General features: G+C 35.4%; 1 protein-coding gene across 1 annotated transcript in view; it reads right to left on the minus strand.

Annotated features, from left to right (window-relative positions):
- The window catches only part of PGAP1 (post-GPI attachment to proteins inositol deacylase 1), a 76320-nt gene that overhangs the window by 34388 nt on the left and 18720 nt on the right, over positions 1-23212 (minus strand). The window contains exons 4-10 of the mRNA XM_042994978.1: positions 13687-13858; positions 10286-10443; positions 7088-7140; positions 6215-6281; positions 2628-2733; positions 1892-1947; positions 412-495 (exon numbers count right to left, since the gene is read on the minus strand). Of these exons, the coding sequence (XP_042850912.1) occupies positions 412-495; positions 1892-1947; positions 2628-2733; positions 6215-6281; positions 7088-7140; positions 10286-10443; positions 13687-13858 (696 nt within the window). The remainder of the gene's footprint in view (positions 1-411; positions 496-1891; positions 1948-2627; positions 2734-6214; positions 6282-7087; positions 7141-10285; positions 10444-13686; positions 13859-23212) is intronic.

Raw genomic sequence — 23212 nt, forward strand, 5'->3', positions numbered from 1 at the left:
TGAGGAGGGCACCTTTTGGGATGAGCACTGGGTATTGTATGGAAACCATTTTGACAATAAATTTCATATATTAAAAAAAATAATAAAATAAAATAAAATATTTTATTCAATTCAAAAAAAAAAAAATTAAAGGAGATTGAACTGAATTCCTTCATCCTAAATACAGTGAAAGTAAGGCAGAAAAACAATGTGAAAGACCTAAACTAGAACCAAGAGTATAATTTCGTAGTAAATTATCAGTGAAAGGAACAATGATTAGTATTTTTTAATCAAAACTCCGTTCCAGACAAATATTTTTCAACTTATTAGATTTGATTAATAGCTCATAGCTAGAGGATATCTATTAGATATTAGTCAAATCTTTAAAAACCTAACTTTTTAAATTTACATAAGATGTGCCAATCATCTTACCAGCATGGTGCTCTGACAATATACATGAGTGTAGATTTTTCTATGATTTGCAAGAGGAAATGTAAAATATATCTTATCAGATTCCTAAAAAACAAAAAAGGGAAAACATAATAAAACTATTAAGAGAGTAGATAAATTCATCATTCAAATATCCAGATAAAGCAATGAGTAATTATTCTAGTTTTATCATTCTTGGTATTGTTAAGAACCAATATTCTAGGAGTGGGAAGATGTAAGACAGATATAAGACAGGGGTATCAAGTACCCTGTAGTCCCGAATTTTTCCTGGAAATATTGTTTGGGTTGAGGTTTTGGCCTTATGATCAAGATAAAATACATTTCTTAACTCTGTCCACTGAAAAGGCCTAGAAATGCTAACCCACTAGCCATAAACATCTCTAGTGCCTAAATTATGGTTTTTAGACACCAAATAATATTAAGAGCTCCTTAGAGAAAAAGCTGATTCAAAGTACGCGGCAGGAAATGTGCAAAATGAGCTCAAATATCTTCTCATACTAGATAGGGAATAAACTATCAAAGACAACTAAAGAAAAGCTTTACCAAAAAGATTCAGAAGCCTAACTTGAAATGCCTTCCACTGGTCAAAGACAGAACGACTTTAATAGTTTAGATGGAAGTGCAAACATGTTTGAAGTATGAGTTCATAATAATACTAGAAGAAAAAGTCCCCCAAACCATTTATGATTACTGATGGAGGAGGCTTGTGAGCCAACTAGCTATTCTGAAAACCAGTAAATATAAGACCCAAAGATACAGGCAATTTTAATTTTTTCCTTTTGTGATTATGTTCCACTTCTGATAAATTTAGATGAGAAATTTCCCAATACAGTGCTCCACTTAATAAAGAAAAAATAATCAAATTAGAGTGCCACCATTTTTGCATCCCCCTAAATGAATTAATGACTCTAGGCATTCTTCATCAATAGCTGCTAACATCACAAAAAAAGAGTAGCCAAAACAAAAGCTGACTCTGATCAAGCAATTGAATCTGATCCACAAACTAAGTCACCAGAAGAGTAGACAAAGGAATATATAAATGGCATGCAATGAGGAATATAAGGGAATGCATATAAGGGAATGCAATCAGCAAAATCAAGACTGTGAAACTCCAGAGGACGAATGACTTGTTTTTTCAACAAATAAGCTGCAAGGAAAGAATGGGGTAGAGGAAGTATGAGAGATTAAAAGAGGAATAAGAGACATATCAACAAATGACAATAAGTGGACACTTGTACTCTCATTTAAACAAACTGAGAAAAAATTTGACAATTATGATAAAAGTGGATAACTGTGGATATGGATAGTGGATAACACTAACTAGATATTAAGGAATTTTCATTAAATTGTTTTAAGGTGGGAAAATGATATATAGTTATCTTTTTAAAAGAGTCTTTAACTTTTAAAGATAGTAAAATGTTTTTGAGAAAAAGTAAAAAAAATCCATTGATGGTATACTTACATTATAAGCCACATAGGTCCATTTGGACACTTTTACTGGAACCCACATAGATGTCCCTAAGGTAAAGGAAATTAATTTTGAAACATTAAACAATTTCTTTTACTGAATGCTCATGAAATATACTTCTTTTTTTGAACTACTTCTCAATTACAGCAGGATTTGAAAAATAGGGTTTCCTGAACAATGGCTATTTTAAAATAAAAAATCCAGTAAGATGTTATCTATATGCTCATTAGTAACTAGCATTCACATCAAGGAAAGCATCTTAAATTTATCTGGTGTCTTTAACTCTAAGAAAATATCAATAAAAAGGAAATAAATTATTTCATTTTCCAAACTGAGTATGACAGGTAATATGTTAACAGCAAAAGATACGCTGTTACACTAAAAGAAGACTGAAAAATGACTGATACTGAAAACCTAAGTAAAGATTAATTATTTTATGGGACTGTCAGGAGAATAGAGACATTTAACTCTATCTTTAAGTTTTTTCTACTTGTCATGTTATTTTGAGGACAAAATTTTTATCAGCCACATCTTATAAATTGTTTTTCTACTCTTCCCTTCCTTAACCAAGAACCTCATCAGAAACTATCACAGAAAAATTAATAAGATATAACAGAATTACAGTACCTGAAATACCAAAGTTTCAAAGACTTTGTCTGCTAATAATAAATTTACCTAAAAATAATAATCAAAACTTGATTTAAAATAAAAACATGTTATTACCACCAACCTGTTAAGTCAGAAATTATTGCTGGATTTTCCTCAAAGTGTTTTGCTGGATGTCTTATAAAGTGGTGATTCAAAACTGACAATTTCTTCTTGGGATTTTGAGTTATCTAGAAAGAAGGATACATTCTGCATCTTTTTGTATCCATTGTGATAGTTCGATAAAACTTTGCTTCAAATAATAACAATAAGAACCAAGAGTTATTTACTCTGGGTCAGGCACTGTTCTAAGTACTTAATATGTTATTAACTCATTTAAGCATCGCAAGAGCTCTAGGAGATAATAACCTTTACATTTGCATTTTTACAAAGAAACCAAAAGCAGGCAGAAATTAAGGAACTTGCCCAAGGTCACATTCCTATTCAGAGTCTGGGTCAGGATTCAAACCCAGGCAGTCTGGCTCCAGAACCCATGACATTAATCATTACGCAACAGTACCTCTTAAGTAACAGTTAAGAATAAAATATACAAAGGTGTATAGAGTCAGATGAGAACTTAAGAGATCCACCCTACTAGTGATTCCAACACACTGATTCCAAACTCAGGCCAGTGCCAATCCCACAACAAATAATTCACTGGTCATTAGAGAAAATATGAATTGCCAACTGCACTTCCTTAGAAACTACTTTCCTCTACTTTGTCCTACTTACTTTCATTGTGTCTAAATGTCCTTTCTTTCATGAAATGAAAATGAGAGAAAATAGGATTTTTTTTATTGCCTGTTTTAAAATACCATAGCACAGTAAATATCTACAACTTTATACCAGTTTCTCCCTTAAAGAAAAAAAAAGTACTGGGTATAAAATCCATTTAGAATCTACCACTATTTAATTCTCTAATTTAAGCACTGAGGCTCTGACAGGTAAGCGATTTTCTCAGTAACATAGTGAGAGGATGAAAAAGAAACGACAGTGAGGACCCATGTCTAGTAAATCTTTTCAATCCCTTAGGAAGTCACCTTTTGCTTGAACATTTATTTCTAACTTGCTCTTGTGGAAGCTAGTACAACCCGATTTCAACAATTCTTATGGAGAATGGTCTGCCAAATCTGACTCCTTGTTACTTTGCTATATGAAGTTAGAGGCCAGCCCTTCAAGAAACTGAAGACCAATAAAACATTTTACAGATTAAACAATTTCAAAAAAAAAAAAAAAACACATCAACTATTTTTCACAGAATTATTTCAAACCCTCACCACCCTGACTGCCTTCCCTGGATAAACTCAAGTTTGTTAATGTCCTCCTTATGATACAATATATAAAATAGAATATAGTTCTTCAGATATCATATAACTACAATAGAGGACACTGAAATTTTATCTTCATTGATGCAAACTCAAGACTTTAATCAACTCAATCTAATATAAAACTAATTCTGACTTTTTTTTTTTTTTTTTAAGCAGCCACATCTGTTTGCAAACATTAAAAGTAATAGGTCTTTTTGCCAAAAATTTTAGTTAAGACAGGACTCTCCCATCCTTACTCACTCTGGGGAATCCATCCATTCATAAGTTTTTAGCTATGTCTTTTATTTTTTTTAATTTTTTTAATGTTTATTTATTTTTGAGAGAGAGACAGAAAGAGACAGGGCGTGAGCCGAGGAGGGGCAGAGACAGAGGGAGACACAGAATACAAAGCAAGCTCCAGGCTCTGAGCTGTCAGCACAGAGCCCAACATGGGGCTCGAACTCCCAGACTGTGAGATCATGGCTTGAGCTAAATTAGGATGCTTAACCGACTGAGCCACCCAAGCGCACCTGAGCTAGGTCTTTTATGATAACCATCAGAAATTATTCTCTAATTCTGATTTCTTCGTACCACATGTTTGGAACTAAAGAAAGGTAGCAATCATATCCTAACTTTTTAATTGTCTAATATTTAGTCCAGTCTATTATATATAGTGAGTTTGTGAAATAGAACTCAGTTTCAAATTTTGATTCTTAGCAATATTAGTTATCAAAAATTTCTCATTTGTCTCTTAAAAATGTGTCTGTAAAATACTTATCTATCCAGAATTATAACATATTACATACTAGTATTAAAATTTTCTCATCTCAGGACTTAATGGAAAACAAGATTTATTAAACTTAGTTTTATGCAGTGTGTCAACTATACTTCAATTAAAAAATAGATCTATGCACAATTTTTAAGGATTAAACCTGTCTATTATTGTCCTTCATGGGCTGAAATGGTTTTTTTCCCTAAGACTACCAAATGTCATTCCAAATACAACCTGGTCTTGCAATTTCAAGGGATTCTATTATTATATCTAGTTGCACTCTCTCAAACTAAAAGACACTGACCATAGTTAAGACTCACAATTAAAACAAGGTTGAAAACTAAAAAATGTTTACATTCCATGACCAATTCAGTGTTAATACTATAAAGCTGATTTACTTTAATAAATATACTAACTTGAATATGGTATTTTGTGGCTTAAAATGTAGTAAAACACAACAATCTGGGTCTCCCTTTTTGGGGGGGTCCCTCTTTTATTGCATTCTTCAGGAGAGAGGTAAGCATCTCATCTACTAGTAGTTCTGCAGCTTTCTGAAGGGTTAAGGAAAAAACACAAACGCTACCCCCCCACTTCCAACAGAGAAAGCAAAAGAGCAAAGTTCTAAACACAATAAGGAAAGCATTACCTAGAGATCTACTGATAAAGAGCCACACATGCTAGTCTCTCAAAGAATTGGAGCCTTCAAGAGAAAGAATCCAAAAATATCTGAGCTGAATACTTTGTCATAATGAAGAAAACTACCTAATACACAAGGAACTTCTTCTCCAAAAGGAGAAGCCACAACCATAGTTCTCAAAACATGTTTCTATAAAACAGTGAAAGACTCCAAGATGACCTGAGGTTAAAAAAAGAGCTGCTTAAGATGAAAAACAGCAGTATGTTCCCAATTCACAGAAAAATATGTAAGTTCATTCCCTGAATTTTGCTGGAATCCTTGGTGCCCACTACTATATATCTGCTGGCAGACAAGAAAGAGATGAAAGAGCAATACTATAAAGGGCACTAGGACTTCCAGGTGTCCTGCTAATTGAACAACTTGGCAAATCACTAGCCTAGAGAGTTTATAAGTGAAATCTCATTACAGAAAAGATTCAACTTCTAGAAGTACATAATTTAAGTTTTGGGTTATTCAATGAATTCAATGATAGGAATAACTTCTCTTATCAGAAAGGTAAAGATGCTTTTTAAAAAAAATTTAAACAAAAATGTCTAGTAAGATAGATCATGAAGTCTACAACATATTACTAAGAAAAAAAAAGGTAACCTTGTAGTAAGTATTTTCCTTCAAGTTAAAAGGATATGTATCAAATTTTAAATGAGTAAAGGTGAAGAATTAGGGGGAAGATTTAAAGTATCCTTTCACTTTTTCATTTTCACTGCATTCAATTAATTATTCATAGTGATCAAAGTATTATCAGATACAAATAAAGATATTTCTATTTTGAAACTAGTTATATAACATAAGGCGTCTACTTTTATGAAAGTAAAAAAAAAAAAATGTATTAAATCCTTCCCTGCTGTAACAAAAGCTTTTACTTTACTGAAGTAATATTTAATTTTAAAAATACATACTTGTTTAGTATCAGCATCAATAAGATCAAAGAATGCTCGAATTGTAGTCAATTGCAATTGCTTACACCTAAAGAATAAAGTTACAAATGAAATGTTCTTTAAAAGTATACTTTTGATACAAACATGCACAATTCTAGTATTTAATGAAATATCTGGGTTTCCTTTACTGCTCTAAACTCTAAAAGTATTTAACAAATCATTATTATTAAGTATATATCTTAAAGTTGAAACATAAAAATAAAGCAAATTAAATCTTCCTGGATGTTTGACAGTGGAACTATCAGGGTCCTTCTGTTTTCCCTGAGTCTCCTTGTCTACCCCAGCTATAGACAATATCTGCCCCATCTTTCTATGCCTAAACTGTTGTGCTTCTTTCAGACACCATAGACTACACAGCCAGAGGAAAGTGAAAAAAGAATCTTTAAGCCAAATCATATAGAGAGAAGAAAACTAGGGTCTACATATTTCTTACTCATAATCTATTTATATAAAGGATAAATCTAACTCCTACTTGGCTTTCCATGTACTATTCTAGAATAGTCAATCCTACATTAATCAAGTTCCTGAGTTTGGTGACTGGCCAAGAGCTCAGTGGTCTTATCGCAAATACCTTTAATTTTGCTGAACTATGACAAACTCGAAAATTTTGATATTTGAGTCTAGCTTGAGACTGATGCTATTGGTTCTTCAAGAAATGATTTTACAGGCTGCCAAAGGAACCTTGGTCATACTGAGACAAAAACCAAGGTTAGAGTTCTAGGTACTTTAGTCAATCTTTCTCCCATATCATTATTTGTGAATAAAGTTCTAATCAATGCACTCATGAGAAAAAAGGAGCACCACAAATCACCAAAATAAGTTATATTAACTTACCACACAATGGAGAGGTGGTCTGTTGAGACCCAGGTCTTAGGCACTGCTGAACTCTAAAAGGACAGGAAAAAAAAATCCAACTTAAGAAAAGCACATTTGTTATTCTCCAAAAGGTTTGAAATTCCCAGAAGCTAATATTTAGAAACACGTAACATTAGTTTCACTACTTTATGATGCATAGACATATTTAAATGATGCATTATTATAAAAGGTGATCCAAAAATATTAAGGTAGTCCCTGCATAAAATCATTGTCATTACTCCTTAGTCAAGCTTAAATTACCCTTTAAAAATTATTTAAGTATCCACAGATTCCTTACTGAAGTTTAATGTCTAACTCTATTACTCTATTAAGAGGCTGTTTATGATTCTTTAATAAATCACAATTATTTTAGTAATTGTAGTTCTGACTATCCTTTGATAAAGTCTAAGATGTTACTTTTTAATCAGGTGTGCTTAAGAAATACCCAGACCTGGGGAGATTTTTCAAAATTAACATGCCTGACCACAATTCCAAAACTATTAAATCAGACTCTTACAAGTAGGGCCCAAGGTTACTTATTTTGAAAAAAATCCCTAGATTAGGATATGTATTACTAGTTAGAGACAGAATAGCAAAAGGCTCCTAAAAAATATAACTATTTGAAGAAAACTTCCTGACAATGGCACAGTACCCCCTTCAAGAACTAGACTCCTTTTCAAACCAGGTAATGACTTCCTTCCCTGTGAATAGCATCTTACATACAATGGGGAAACATTAAGTAAATCTGATTATTATTTTTCACAGTGTCTCTCTTTGCATTCAAGAAAGGGTTGTTTACTGTTAGCCTGGGTCCCTTAATGGGACTCCTTCAAAAACCATCCACCAACTTAAATACATATTTAGGGCAGGTATAGGAGTAAAATGTAAACTTGTATAGTGTTTAAGTGCTAGTTCTGTGTGAGTGTATATCACAGCATTTCAGCCTACTTTACTAATACAATCGAGGTCTCTAACTTAATTTTTCTAGTTCCAATGGATGTAAATGTCAATTAACTATTCTTGAGATAATCATTAAAAAATTGTTACTTCTTAAGAATTGTTTTTTAAAGTAAACATACATGCAGATATATAAAAGACTATAAACTATTTAGGGGCTAAAATACTAAATAAAATTCTGACAATAACCAGCTTTGAGAAAATTCCATTTAGAGACAAAATATTTTCATCAGAGATACAGAATTACAAGCTCCTCAAACAACAAATTATCAATGCATCAGAAAAGAGGGACACGGACACACACACACACACACTTAAAGAAACCAAAGTTCTTTAAAAGATAAGCTGGAGGAAAGGACACCAATAGAGCATCATGCCCCAACCAAGTCTAGGAAATAAGACATCCAATTATATATATATTTGTGTTTTACTAAAGAGTTGATATTTCATGTTTTGAGGACTTCAAGCAAATATCTGCCCAAAATATTCAACACCAAATAACAAGATTCATACTAATAATGAGGTCTGAGAGATTTTCCAATTTAGTTGCAAAGCTATTATATGGTTATATCACAACTCCTCCAGTAATAAAAAAATGGTGGGTAATTGCAGAATGGCTTAATAATTTTTGTTTTATGTGTGGCAAGTATTCAGTAATACTTGTTCAATAAATGAACAGTAACCTAAGGTGGGGCAATAGATGAACTGAGCAAGGGAGTTATGTATGAAGAAAACAACCATGAAACAAAGCACCATCTCTTAAAAAGCAAAAAGAACTCTATGGATTTTTTTAGAAATTAAGTTATATGGGGCACCTAGGTGGCTCAGTCAATTAGGTGTCTGACTCTTGATTTTAGCTCAGATTATGAATTCAAGGTTCATGAGTTTGAGCCCTGCATTGGGCTCTACACTAACAGCACTGAGGCTACTTGGGATTCTCTCTCCCTCTCTCTGCCCCAACCCCGAGTGCACTCTCTCACTCTCTCAAAATAAATAAACTTAAAAAAAATTTTTTTTTTATTTATTTATTTTTTTAACATTTATTTATTTTTGAGACAGAGAGAGACAGAGCATGAATGGGGGAGGGTCAGAGAGAGGGAGACACAGAATCCGAAACAGGCTCCAGGCTCCGAGCTGTCAGCACAGAGCCCGACGCGGGGCTTGAACTCACGGACCGTGAGATCATGACCTGAGCCGAAGTCGGCCGCTCAACCGACTGAGCCACCCAGGCGCCCCAAAAAATTATTTAAAAAAAGAAATTAAGTTATATTTGGAAATGATGTGTAGTATACACATGTATACATACTACATACAATATCTACACACTGTGTAGGGTTAAAAAGTTAAGATGATAACTGAAAACTTCAAGGTAAAAAATATAAGAAATAATATAAATCCTAAAAGAAAACTTGAACTCACTTTACAGAGGCTATGTATCCCAGTTAAAGACCAAATACTTGATGTCCTAGCAGGGGAGAATAATTAGCAAATTAATCAATCAGGGTTCTGTTATACTATCAAAGCTACTTTTTTAATTTTAAAATTGGTAAACCTTAGAGCGCCTGAGTGGCTCAGTCAGTTATGCATCTGACTTCAGCTCAGGTCATGATCTCACAGTTCATGGGTTCAGGCCCCGCATAAGGCTCTGTGCTGACAGCTCAGAGCCTGGATCCTGTTTCAGATTCTGTGTTTCCCTCTCTCTCTGCCCCTCCCCTACTCACACTGTCTCTCTCTCTCAAAAATAAACGTTAAAAAAAATAATAAAAATAATAAAATTGGTAAACCTTTATTCAAGTTCAACACTCGTAAGTATGTGATATGCTTGATATTCGACTTCCATTATAAATAGCACACCACTCAGATGTAACAAGGGGCCCTTGGACTTCAGTCCATAAATTCTTATGGTTAAAACTCATCAATGAGTAGATACTTATTTTGAACAAGAAACAATTATTCTTACGAGTCACCTTCATAAATAAGTCATTTTCACAAGCTTTCTAAGGTCCTTTTCACTTTCTGTGGACATAAGCACTATGCCTCTGCCTTCCCAACATATTCATTTTTTCATATTCTGTCTCTCACACACAAACATGCACACACACACACACACATAGAACTACACCAACTCAGTAGCATTTTCAAGCAAGTACATATTTTTCCTTTCATACCCCATTGTATCCATCCTGTTACTATTTCAGTAGAATCGTAAAAAAAGATTACCACAACAGATAAGGCACTGGTATGATGGCTTAATTTTGGAAGAAAAGTCAGTCCTGAACGAACTTGGTAATCCCGGAATCCTCCAGCTACAGAAAGTGTGGTTAAATTTATGTGTCTAGCATTTAGAATCCAATAGTTGTTTACAGTCATATAAAAATCTGGTAGGAAATAAAGACACATATTAAAAATTAGTAGTCATTCCCTGCAATAAAGTATCTATGATACTAGTATTAAACTGAATTTCTGTTTAAGCCATACTGAATTGCCTACAAACAATGTTATTCACATTTCTCATTTTTGAGTAGTCAGTATCTTTATACATGGTCTATTTTCCCATTAAATCAGAGTACAAATACTAAGAGTTACTAAAGGTCTCAGTAAAGAAAAAAGATACTCAAACTTCATTAGTTTTGTCAAGTCCATACACAAACAGGTCTCTACATCCCACAAAGATGCTGCTAGACCATAAGCCACACAGTGTAATAAGGAGAAACCCCTAAGATTCTACCAAAGATAAAGTTCACTATGCTAAAAAAATTGTAGATCTTCCTAATCATGGCAGTATGAGAGCTTAGCAGCTCTCTACTGTGGCCAGTTACCACTATACAAAGTACTATTTAAGTGATTAAAATACAATCAGGACAACAACAATCATTTTAGTCGTGAGACTCGATGCTGCTATGGAAAACTCTAAGGGTTAAGAAGGTTCTACTCAGGGTGCTCCTGGGTGGCTCAGTTGGTTGAGTGTGTGACTCTTAATTTTGGCTCAGGTCATGATCTCACGGTTTGTGAGACTGAAGCTCACATCGGGGTCCGTGCTGACAAGGTGGAGCCTGCTTGGGATTCTCTCTCCCCCTCTCTCTCTCTCTCTGCCCCTCCCCTACTCCCTACTTGTGTGTCCTCTTTCCCTCTCCTCTCTCTCAAAATAAATAAATAAACTTAAAACAAAAAAAAAAGTAAGTAACTCATTTAGTGTAAGTAACAAGTAGCTCAAAGGGAAGAATCTGCAATTTTTCCACTTTATCTATGGAAGATGAAAACAGTACAGTGTCAAAGATTTGAGGCCAGGGCAGGGGAGTTCTCCTTTCCTTTCTGATTATCAGAACTTAATGTGTTTTTACCCTGGCATTTGATCCTATTGAGGGCTTCAAACATTTTGGAACAGCAAACTTCTCCCATTAAAGATCTCAGCAATATTTAATTAGAATATGACTAAGCAGACCCATTCCTAACATCTGCAGGTCCTAGGACAAGAGGACCAAGGAACACATGCTATATGTCTATATATGTCTAAATATTTAACAGTAAAAATTCCAGCTAACAAACTGTTAAATCAATTATCTCTGCCTATCTTGACAAATATACATCTTCCAAATAACCTGGAAGACCAAGTTCAAATAACAAGTTCTAGGACATCTCAGAGATGGACACTAGATGATGACAGCATAGGAAGAGCAGATCTCTAACCCATCACTGTACTATCCTCTCTTCCCATCTCAATTTCATCCTGCATTACAAGGATGAAGGATACCCAAGCTCTATTTGTACCTCATGCAGAGCCATCCCTTAGCCACAACTCAAGTTTATATACCTGCCCTCAGAACAGATCCAGGTAAGAGGCCCACACAGGCCATGGAAAAGCCTGGAGGCGGGGTTACCTGGATCATGGTCCAAAAGTAAAGGCACAGCTGCAAACAGGGAAGCTGCTTGGCCTATATACTCCTCGCCTTGTGGTGAATGGCAGTGCCAGGGCAGGGACCCCTAAAGTGCAGAGCCCAGTGCACAGCTTCCATTCCCCTATTGAAGGGCAGTATTTCCATCAAGTATAAACAGGGAATGCACTTCTGGAGGTTATATGGGTCTCCTAAAAACCTCCTAAAAAATCCGCCACACCTAGAACTTCTGTTTTTTCATTCTAATTTTGGCTTAATGAAATATGAAATAAATACAGAATAAGAAAGAGGGTTGCTAATTACTAGAAAGGCACCTAACATTAAGAATTACTTTCAGCCTGAACCTTTCAGAGACAGATCATCAGTAGCCTTCAAAAACAGTAAAATTGGACTCTTTTGAAAGCTCTTACCTCAAAGAGTTTTTTAAGATGTATTCTGAGTAATTCTAACTTAACATACATGGCTCATCGACATAAAATGTAATAAAAAAGTTCTCAATTGTGATGACAAGTATTATAACTAGTCTATGCCTTTGAATCTTTTTCTAAACCTATAGGTCATTTGTAATTATTAGAATTAATAAAGCAAATTTAAGCAACTTCATTAAAACTAAAAATTTATACTGAAAGATTTCTATAAGCAAAGTTTTAAATGTAATAAGGGAAAAAATTAAACTTCACTGTAGGTACTGTTGCACCAGATATTCCAGCAAATAAATTACCCCTTGGCAATATTATGTTAAAATGGGTACTTTGGTTTGGAGTCACTAAGGTATATTTCTCATTTTTATCACAATTAAGATAATGCAAATTTCGATAAGGTAAGAAGTGGTATAAATTTACTGCTCAGGAAAAAGAATTCTTTTTCAAAGACTTTCTTCTGTCATATAACATTTCAATAAACAGTGAAGATAACACTTTTTAAAAAAATATTTATTTATTTACCTTGAGAGAGAAAGCATGAGTGGGGGAGAGGTAGAGAAAGAGAGAGAGAGAATCCTAAGCAGGCCCCATGCCCAGCACAGAGCTGGACACAGGGCTCGATCTCCTGACTGTGAGATCACAACCTTAGCCGAAATCAAGAGTCAGATTCTCAACCAACTGAGCCACCCAGGCACCCCAATACTAGACTTTTCTTTGAACATGCAGATAATAATGGTACCTACCTCACAGGACTGCTCTAAGTCTCAAGTGAAATAATAATACATCATGTAAAGTCCTTAATACAACACCCAAAATATAGCAAAGTATAGTAATAAGTATTAGGAATTCTATCGCAAATTCTAAATTTGTTTAAAAATTTATTTAAAATTTACATGGTGACCTATTTATTTTAAAACAAGGCATTTCTACTGTTTTACTTAAAATATAAGCTTATTTTGAATAGAATACTGTAAGAGTTAACAAAACACAGGAAGTTTAACAAACATACTTTAAGAGACAGAGTCATCTCCAAGAGTAACTAAACTGAAGCCCAAGTGTCTAGGGATTATAAGATACGTGTTCTCCACAGTAAGATGCTACTGACAGAGAAAACAAAAATTCCAATTATTAGCCTAAGCTGAAAGTCACAAAGAAAGATGCTCAGAAATGGAGGTGTTAATTTGAAACTGAGCTGCTTCACACATGGATAAATCTACAGCACACTCTAAAGAAAGTAAGAGCAAGGATTTGTTTAATCCTAAACAATAATGAGGAGGTCAGTTAGTGTTTATCTAATAGTACTTACCTGTTATGAAACGATCCAATGGCAACACAGGAGCAACATGAGGTGTAGCTTGTGTAATAAGAAGATTTATCAGATCTTGTTTAAAATTTTTCAATGTAAGCAATGCTCTTGCAACAAGGCCACCCATAGAGTGACCAATTATTGCCACACTTTTTGGAGCAAATTCTTGACCCTATTAAAAAAAAAAAAAATCACCAAGGCATAATGAAGGCTTATCATAACAAAAATTCCAAATACTTACCTCTCTATATGAGCAATTTTATAGAAAAATAGAAAATTAAACTACTTACATAAACTTGCATAAGATACAGAAATATATTTTCATTTACTTATAACTGGTATATGCTACCATTTTGTATCCTGCCTAATATTTTTAACGGCTATGCTTTGGTTTTCTGAACCAAAATCAGAACTCTTCGTCTACCATATCATGTCTTACCATTTGTTACATTGGATGTAAAAGGTGTAATTATATTTGGTTTATTCCAAAATATTAGATTTTATAGCATAGAAGTCAGATCATTTATTTGAAACTGAAAACATCACAAAAATTCAGAACAATTATGGTTGCCATAACAATATGATACCTCATCATATTGATATATCTTATCAAGTTACTTCTCTATTGTGCACTTGGGTTGAAAAAGAAACCAGCATTCCAAAATATTTATTCACTGACAATTACATATTTTATTTTTAAAATAAGCATTGCTTTTACAAAAATCTTTTGTCTCCATATAGTATCCTTAGTTTCACTGCCAAACTTTTGCTTATCACTCTCCACACTAATCCTTCATCTATGCCTTCTCTCATAACTATGAATAAATTGGGCTTTTTACAGAAAAGAATTAACACAGTAAGCCTGAGACTGTTATCCTTATAATGGAATGCATATAAATTGATTCTGGGATACAGTCTGGAACCTTAGATTCCTGGATTTTCCCATAATTTCCTAAATGGAAGAATGGCTCACTATGCTGAAACTGTTTTGCAAATAATACAGTTTATACTGCACACCTGCTGTCCTTCTGGTTGGGATTTTAGTACACGCTAGGCACAGGGTCTTTACATGGCCAGCCCCCAGTAAATACTATGGGCACTGAACTTCTCATGAGCTTCTCTCACAGGCAACACTTCACACATCACAATTCATTGCTGTATGAATTAAATGGATCCAGTGTTACTCCCCTTTAAGGACATTTGGAGGCTTGTACCTGGCTTCCTCTGGACTTCACCCCATGCACCTTTTCTTTATTGATTTTGCTTTGTATCCTTTCATTGTAATAAATCATAACCATGAGTACAAGTACATGCTGAATCCTATGAATCCTTCTGGACAATTATCAAGCCTGGGGATGGTCTTGGTGATTCCCAACACAGAGCTGATCTTAAAAAAAAGCCAAACTCTCCATTTGTGCTCTGAAACCCATCCCTTCTGCCTTCTCAAGTACATCACTCCAGCAATTCTACTCACTTTTTTCTTGCATTGTTGTTTCTCGCTCTCTACCAGATCATTCTTGCTAGTATAAAAATATATTATTCTCCCTTAAAAAATAAAAACTACTCTTTTGACACCAACTTTACCCCTAGTGAGCACATCTTTCTCCACATCTCTATAGTGTAACTCACTAAAATCAACTGCCTATACAGTACTTGCTGTCTCCAATTTCTCAACTTCCATACACTCTTACACCCACTCCAATCACACTTTCACTTCCACACTCCTCCAAAATTATCAAGTCACCAAGGAATCTAATGGCCAATTCTCAGTCCTCATCTTATATGAACTATCAACAGGATTTGACATAGATCACTTCTTCCTCTTTGAAATGATTTGTTCGGATTCCTTGACAACATATTATCCTGGTTCTCCTCTTACCTCACTGGCTACTTCTTTTTAGTCTCCTGCTGTTTCCTTCTCATCTCCCCCATGTTTTTTTTTTGGTTTTTTTTTAATGTTTACTTTATTTTTGAGAGAGAGACAGAGACAGAGTGTGAGCAGGAAAGGGGCAGAGAGAGGGAGACACAGAATCCAAAGCAGGCTCCAGGCTCCTAGCTGTCAGCACAGAGCCCAGAACAGGACTTGAACTCATGAACAGATCATTACCTGAGCTAAAGTCAGATGCTTAACCAACCCAGGCACCCCACCCCCCATCTCAATAAGGTAGTGACTCAGGCCTCAGTCCTTAGGTCTCTTCTTTCATATCTTGACTCCATAGTGATCTCATCCAATCTCATGGCTTTAAATACATCCATATACTGGCAAGCTTCAAGTTATTATCTCCAGACTGGACCTCTTTCTCTTGAACTCTAAACTTAAAATCCAATCGCATCCTAACTATACTTGGGGATATCTAACATGCACCTTAAATCAAACCTGTCTGAAACTAAATTATTAATCTCCTCCAAATATATTCTTCTTACATTTTCCCCCATCTTAGATAACAGCATTTCAATCCTTCTAGTTGTTCAGCCAAAAACTCTGGGTCATTCTCAACTCTTTTTGTTTCACACTGCCCCTCCATATCTGATCTGCCAGCAAATCTTGTTTCCTTCAAGATTTATACCAATCTATTTCTTATCACCTCCAATGTTACCAACTTGATTTAAGCCACCATTATTCATGCCTGAATTACTGCAATGAGCCCCTAACTGGTCTCTTTACTTCTCTCACATCCCTTCATTTATCCTTGAAACCATCCACAGAATAATATCATTAAAACCTAAATCAGGACATGTCACTCCTTTGCTCAAAAATCTCAGCAGTGTCTTTCCCTATCATTTCAAATAAAAGGTAATATTCTTAAAATTGCCTACAAGGCTCTATCATTTGTCTCCCCCTGCCAAATTTTCCTTTATTAACTTATTCTATCTACTCCAGCCATACCAGTCTCCCTGTTTTTCTTCTAATACAGCTCACATGTGCTGGCCTCATATATTTTACTTGTTTCCTCTATCTGAAATACTTTCCTCCTAAATACCCTCATGCCCTCTAATTTATAATAAACTGTCTGCTTCTCAATAGAGATCTTTGCTGGGGACCCTTATTTGTAATTGTAGTCCTCTACCCTTTGCTCCCTATGTCCCTTTCCTGTTTTATTTTACTTTTTGGCATTTATCACTCTGTAAGATAGTATATATTTTTATTATTTATGTTTATTATCTGCCTCTCCTGACTAGAACATAAGGTCCATGAGGGCTTGGATTTCTGTTTTATTCACTGCTATAACTGCATGTAGATTCAGGTGCTAAATAAATGAGGTGTCCTCCATGTGTAATGTCCTCTCACTTTCTCACACTCAAATCCTGTCCATTCAACAAAATTCAGTTGTCTCGAACTCCTACAGTACCTGGTTGTAAAACGAATCTTATGTTCTAAAAGCCTCAATTTAAAAGCGAGTTTATTAGCTCTATTATAAATTTAATGTGTAGTCATTAGGGAAAATATGAAAACAAAAATACAGAAGGGAAAAACTACCTAGCATAGCACATTAAAGATACACTTATTTATTGTGAATGACATTTATGGAGATAAATCTCATTCTGTAAAAACATATTTATCTTACCCAATATATATCAAATACTTAAAAGGTCCTGCACCTAATTTCGCTTGTCTCCTCCTACATTATCCAGTACAGATTTAAGTTTAAAAAACACTTGCTATTGAAGTAACTTTAAAATGCTGGCTAACGCAAAGAACCATGAAGTCTAAATTTCATTCTCAAGATGCATAAGAATATCATACTGCTTGAATTTTACTATAGCTATATAGTTAAGTCTTCAAATTAGGCAGTGCAAGTTCTCCAACATTGTTCTTTTTCAAGACAGTTTGGCTTTTTTGGGTACTTTGCATTTCCACATAAGTTTGTAAATTTTTACAAAAACACCTCCTGGTATTTTCATTTGTATTGCATTAACTCTACTGCTTAATTTGGAGAGAATTTATCTCTTAATTTTAAGTCTTCTAATCCTTAAAGTTGGTTCATTTATTTGGATTCCTTTCCCTCAGCAAGTTTTACAGTTTGCAGTGTACAGATATTGTATATCTCTCATTAAATTTATCCATAAGAATTGTATTTTTATATTATTGAAAATGCACTTCAAAATTTCCCCTTCCATTTGTTGTGATTTTTGAATACTGACCATTTGCCCTGAGAAATTGTTAAATTCACTCATGAATTATAATTCTCTGTAAATTCCTTTAAATGTTTCTGTATATTTGTATCATCTTTAAATGTTTCTGTATATTTGTATCATCTTGTGATCACATCTTATTTATCTCATCCAATAAACACCTTTATCAGATACAGAAATAGTTCTTAACCTAATAGCTTGTTTCCTCCTGTAATGCATAATACTTAATTTCCTTGGGTTGAGAAAGTTTGCATCTGTTCCTAATGCACTGAATTTTGTGGGTTTTCCTTAAATCATGAATGGGTACTGAATGTAACCAAATGATTTTCTTCATCTATTAAGATGATCCTATGGTGAATTACACTGATTGATACTTAAATATTAAACCAACTTTGCATTCTTGGGATAAATCCTATCTAGTCATATTATAGTTTAAAATATTGCTGGATTTGATAGCCTAATTTTTTGTTGAGAATCTTACATCTATGTTCATGAGGAATACTCTCTATTTTTTTTCCAAACAATATTAATGTCTGATTTTGATAAGGTTTGCATGTTTCTTAAAATGAACTATAAGTATTATCTCTTCCTCTATTTTCTCAGCTTGTATGAGATGGGATTATTTCTTTCTTAAATGTGTCATGGATTTTACCACTGAAGTCATTTAACTCTAGGGTTTTCTTGGCAGTAAGATTGTTAGTTACAAATATAAAAAATGTTAAACATATAGGGCTAGTCAGAGATTCTTTCTCTTGTGTCTGTTTTGTAATTTGTTTCAAGAGATTTGAGAATTTCAACCAAGTTGTCAAATTTATTGGTGTAATGTTGTTCATAATAATCCTTTAATAGCTTCTTACTATCTGTAGGCTCTGTAGAGATGTCCCTTCTTTCATTCCCAGTATTGTTAATTTGTATTCTTTTTTTTCATCAGTCTAGATAAGGGTTTACCAATTCTTAGATCTCTTAGAAGAATGAGCCATTGGTATAATTTTTCCCCCTTTGTCTATTTTCTGTTTCCTTGATTTCTACTCCCTATTGTTTCCTTCCTTTTACTTTGAGTTTTACTTTGTTCTTTCTATAGTTTAAGTTGAAAGGTTGGATCACTGTTTTTAAACCTTGTTCTTTTCTAACATAAGCATTTAAGACTACAGATTTCTTCTAACCACTACTTTAATTTTATAAATTCTGATGTGTTTTCATTTTAATTAGGTTCAAAACATCTTCAAATTTCACCTATTAGTTTCTTTTTGACCTGAGTTGTCTAGAAGTAATCTCTAAATATTTGCTGACTTTCCAGATATGTTTTTGTTAATTTTAAATTTAATTCTGCTATGTTCAGAAAATATACCCTGTATGATTTGAATCCTTTGAAATTTATGTTGACTTATTTCATGGCCTAGCATATGAAATTTTTTGTAAATGTTCCTTTTGCATTTAAAGAGAACATAGCTAGTGGGGGAGCTAAGATGACAGCATAGTAGGAGGACCTTAAGCTTGTCTCGTCCCTCGAATACAACTAGATAACTATCAAATCATTCCGAATACCCAAGAAATCGACCTGAGGACTGACAGAACAAACTGCACAATAGAGGGAGAAATGAAGCCACATTGAGGAAGGAAGAAAGATAGGAAGTACAGAAACATGGTTTGGGGGAGAAAGCAATTGCTGGTGCTACAGAGAGAAGGGAGCCCTGGTCCTGGAGCAAGGCAAGAGAGGGTGGAGCATACAGGGATACACACAAGGAGAACACTGGAGCCACTGGCTGAGAAAACGAGAGGGGCTGATTTTCATGAGTTTTGCAAGTTAGCAGGGCTCAAAGACCAGAGTTTTAAAGGTCTGCAGGCTTGGCTGGGAGAGACCCCTGAAAGCACTGCCATAAACCTGGAAAGAAGGCAAACAACCCCAGGGTAGAAGACACGATCTACAGATCACTTAAGGCACAGGGGGAGAAACTATTCGTTCTTCTAGGAGTGCATCTGTGGGAGGGGGCATTCAGAGAGATGCCTCTCTGGGGACAAAACAGCTGGCAGGTGCCATTTCCTTCCCCTGCCCCTCATATAGGCACAGAGACACCTGCTAAGGGCAGCTAAATCAGACACTGGCTGTTTAGCCTGCTTTGCTCCTAATCCCATATCCCTGTGCTCTGTGCACAACTGCCCTTCTAAGTCAAACCTGTACCTATCCCAGCACAGTGAAACTCTACCTCAAAAGACCAGCACAGGCCCCTGCCACAGCACATCCCTGAAGTCTGATGTTTCAAAAGTCAGCAGGCTTGGCTGGGATAGATCCCAAAGTGCACTGCACTTGTCTAGGCAGGCAAGCAACCCGAGACAGACAGCATGAAAAACATCTGGGAAAAACAAGGGGAAATTGTTTGTCCTTGAGAGTGCTTCCCTGAGAGCACAGCAAGTGCAGGAGAGGGGTCTCCAGGGACAAAGGAGCTGGCTGGTACCATTTCCCTTTCCCTCCCCCCACTTAGCATAAGCACAGAACAACCTATAGTAAACAGCACAGCACCAACTCTGGCTGCCTAACCTGCTTACACCAACACCCGCCCGGTACCAGCAGAGTGGGCCCATTCCCCAAAGATCAGCACAAACCCGACACATATGAGGTCTACCAACCAGAGAGCTCTGCAAGGCTTCAGTACTTGTGGAAGTAGTATCAGGTCTGATTCAATAAACAGATCAGAACACACCTAGTTAAAACTTACCACACTCTGGCCAAGGTCCAAAAACTGCCCACTGCAAGCAAGGAGAGCCTCTGTAGACCACTGGCCTGAAGGATAGAGCAGCCAAAACACAGCAGCAGTATGCAGGCAGCACACACCAGAAACATTCCCTGAAGCGCCAGGCCCTGCACACTAAATGACCTCTCCCCCATAAAGCCATTACTCTCACGAGCAGGAAAAACAACAGGCTTTTCCAACACAGAGAAGACCGAGACTTAGACAAAATGCCAAGATGGAGGAAATCATACCAAAGGAAAGAACAAGAAAAGATCGCATGGTCAGAGATCTAATCAAAACAGACATAAGTAGTATGCCTGATGGAGACCTTAAAGTAATGATCATAAGGACATTCACTGGCTTAAGAAAAGCATAGAAAACATCAGAGTGACCCTGGCTGCTAAGATAAAAGAATTAAAAAAACAATCAGAAGTGAAAACGGCAATAACTGAAATTTGAAACAGACTGGATAATACTAATCCACAAGAATAGAAGCAGAGGAATGAATAAGTGATATAGAAGACAGAATAACAGAAAATAATGAAGCTGAACAAAAGAGAGAAAGAATTATGGATCACAAGAATAGACTTCGGGAACTCCATTACTCCATTAAATGTAGTAACATTTGTATAATAGGAGTTCCAGAAGGAGAGGGAGGGAGGGAGGGAGGGAGGGAGGGAGGGAGAGGAAGAGAGAGAGAGAGAGAGAGAAAGGAGAAGATTTATTTAAGGAAATATAGCTGAAAACTTCCCTAATCTGCGGAAGGAAACACACATCCAAATCCAGGAGGCACAGGGAACTCCCATTAAAATCAGGCAAACATCAAGACATACTGTAGTTAAATTTGCAAAAATAGTGATAAAGAAAAAGTCCTAAAAGCAGCAAGACAGAAGAAGTCCCTAACTTTACACGGGAAAAGCCATAAAGCTAGCTGCAGACCTCTCCACAGAAACTTGGCAGGCCAGATGGGAGTGGTATAATTTATTCAATGTGCTGAATGGGAAAAATCTGTAGCCAAGAATACTCTACCCAGCGAGGCTATCATTCACAACAGAAGGAGAGACAAAGGATTGCCCAAATAAAAACTAAAGGAGTCCATGACCACTAACTCAGCGCTGCAAGAAATTTAATTAAAAGGGATTCTTTGAGTGGGAAGGAAAGAACAAGAGTGACAAAGGAAGAGAAAATCTCCAGAAATCACAACAAAACAAGTAATAAAATGGCACTAAATACGTATCTATCAATAGTTACTCTGAATGTAAGTGGATTGAACACTTCAATCAAAAGATAGAGGGTGTCAGAATGGATAAAAACCTAAGACCCAGCTATATGCTGCCTACAAGAGACTCATTTTAGACCAAAAGACACCCACAGATTGAAAGTGAGGGGATGCAGAAATATTTATCATGCAAAGGAAGTCAAAAGAAAGACACTGTAGCAATACTTACATCAGACAAGCTAGATTTTATTATATTTTTAATTTAAATTTTAGTTAACATACAGTACAATATTGGATTCAGGAGCAGAATTCAGTAATTCATTACTTATATACAACACTTAGTCCTCATCAAAACAAGTGACCTTCTTAGTACCCATCACTCATCTAGCCCATCTCCCACCGACCTCCCTCCACCAACCCAGTTTGTTCTCTATCATTAAGAGTCTCTTGTAGTTTGTTACCCTTTCTTCTCTTTTTCCACCCCCCTACCCATATGTTCATCTGTTTTGTTTCTTAAATTCCACATATGAATGAAATCATATGGAATTTGTCTTTCTCTGACTGACTTATTTCCCTCAGCATAATACATTCTAACTCCACCCACGTCACTGCAAATGGCAAGATTTCATTCCTGTTGATGGCTTAGTAATATTCCAGGGTGTGTGTATGTGTGTCTGTGTGTATACACCATATCTTCTTTATCCATTTATCAGTTGATGGACATTTAGGCTCTCTCCATAGTTTGGCCATTGCTGATAATGCTTCTATAAACATTGGGGTGAACGTACCCCTTCAAATCTGTATTTTTGTATCCTTTGGGTAAATACCTAACAGTGCAATTGCTGGATCATACGGTAGTTCTATTTTTACTTGTTTTGAGGAACTTCCATACTGTTCCCGAGAGTGGCTGCACAGTTTCACACAAGCCAGATTTTAAACCAAAGACTGTAATAAGAGATGAAGAAGGATACTATATCATAATAAAGGAGATTATCCAACAAAAAGATCTAATAACTATAAATATTTATGCCTTCAATACTGGAGTACCCAAATATATAAAACAATCAATAACAAACATAAAAGAACTCAAGATAATAATACAATAATACTAGGGGACTTTAACACCCCACTTACATCAACGGACAGATCATCTAGGCAGAAAAGCAACAAGGAAACAATGATTTTGAATGACACACAGATATAAAGAACTCACCAAACTTCACATCCGAAAAACAAATACTCCAATGAAGAAATGGGCAGAAGACATGAATAGACACTTTTCTAAAGAAGACATCCAGATGGCCAACAGACACATGAAAAGATGCTCAACATCACTCATCATCCAGGAAATACAAATCAAAGCCACACTGAGATACCACCTCACACTGGTCAGAGTGGCTAAAATGAACAAATCAGGAGACTATAGATGCTGGAGAGGATGTGG

This window comes from Panthera tigris, chromosome C1 (genome assembly GCF_018350195.1).
Source record: "Panthera tigris isolate Pti1 chromosome C1, P.tigris_Pti1_mat1.1, whole genome shotgun sequence".
Lineage (NCBI taxonomy): Eukaryota > Metazoa > Chordata > Mammalia > Carnivora > Felidae > Panthera > Panthera tigris.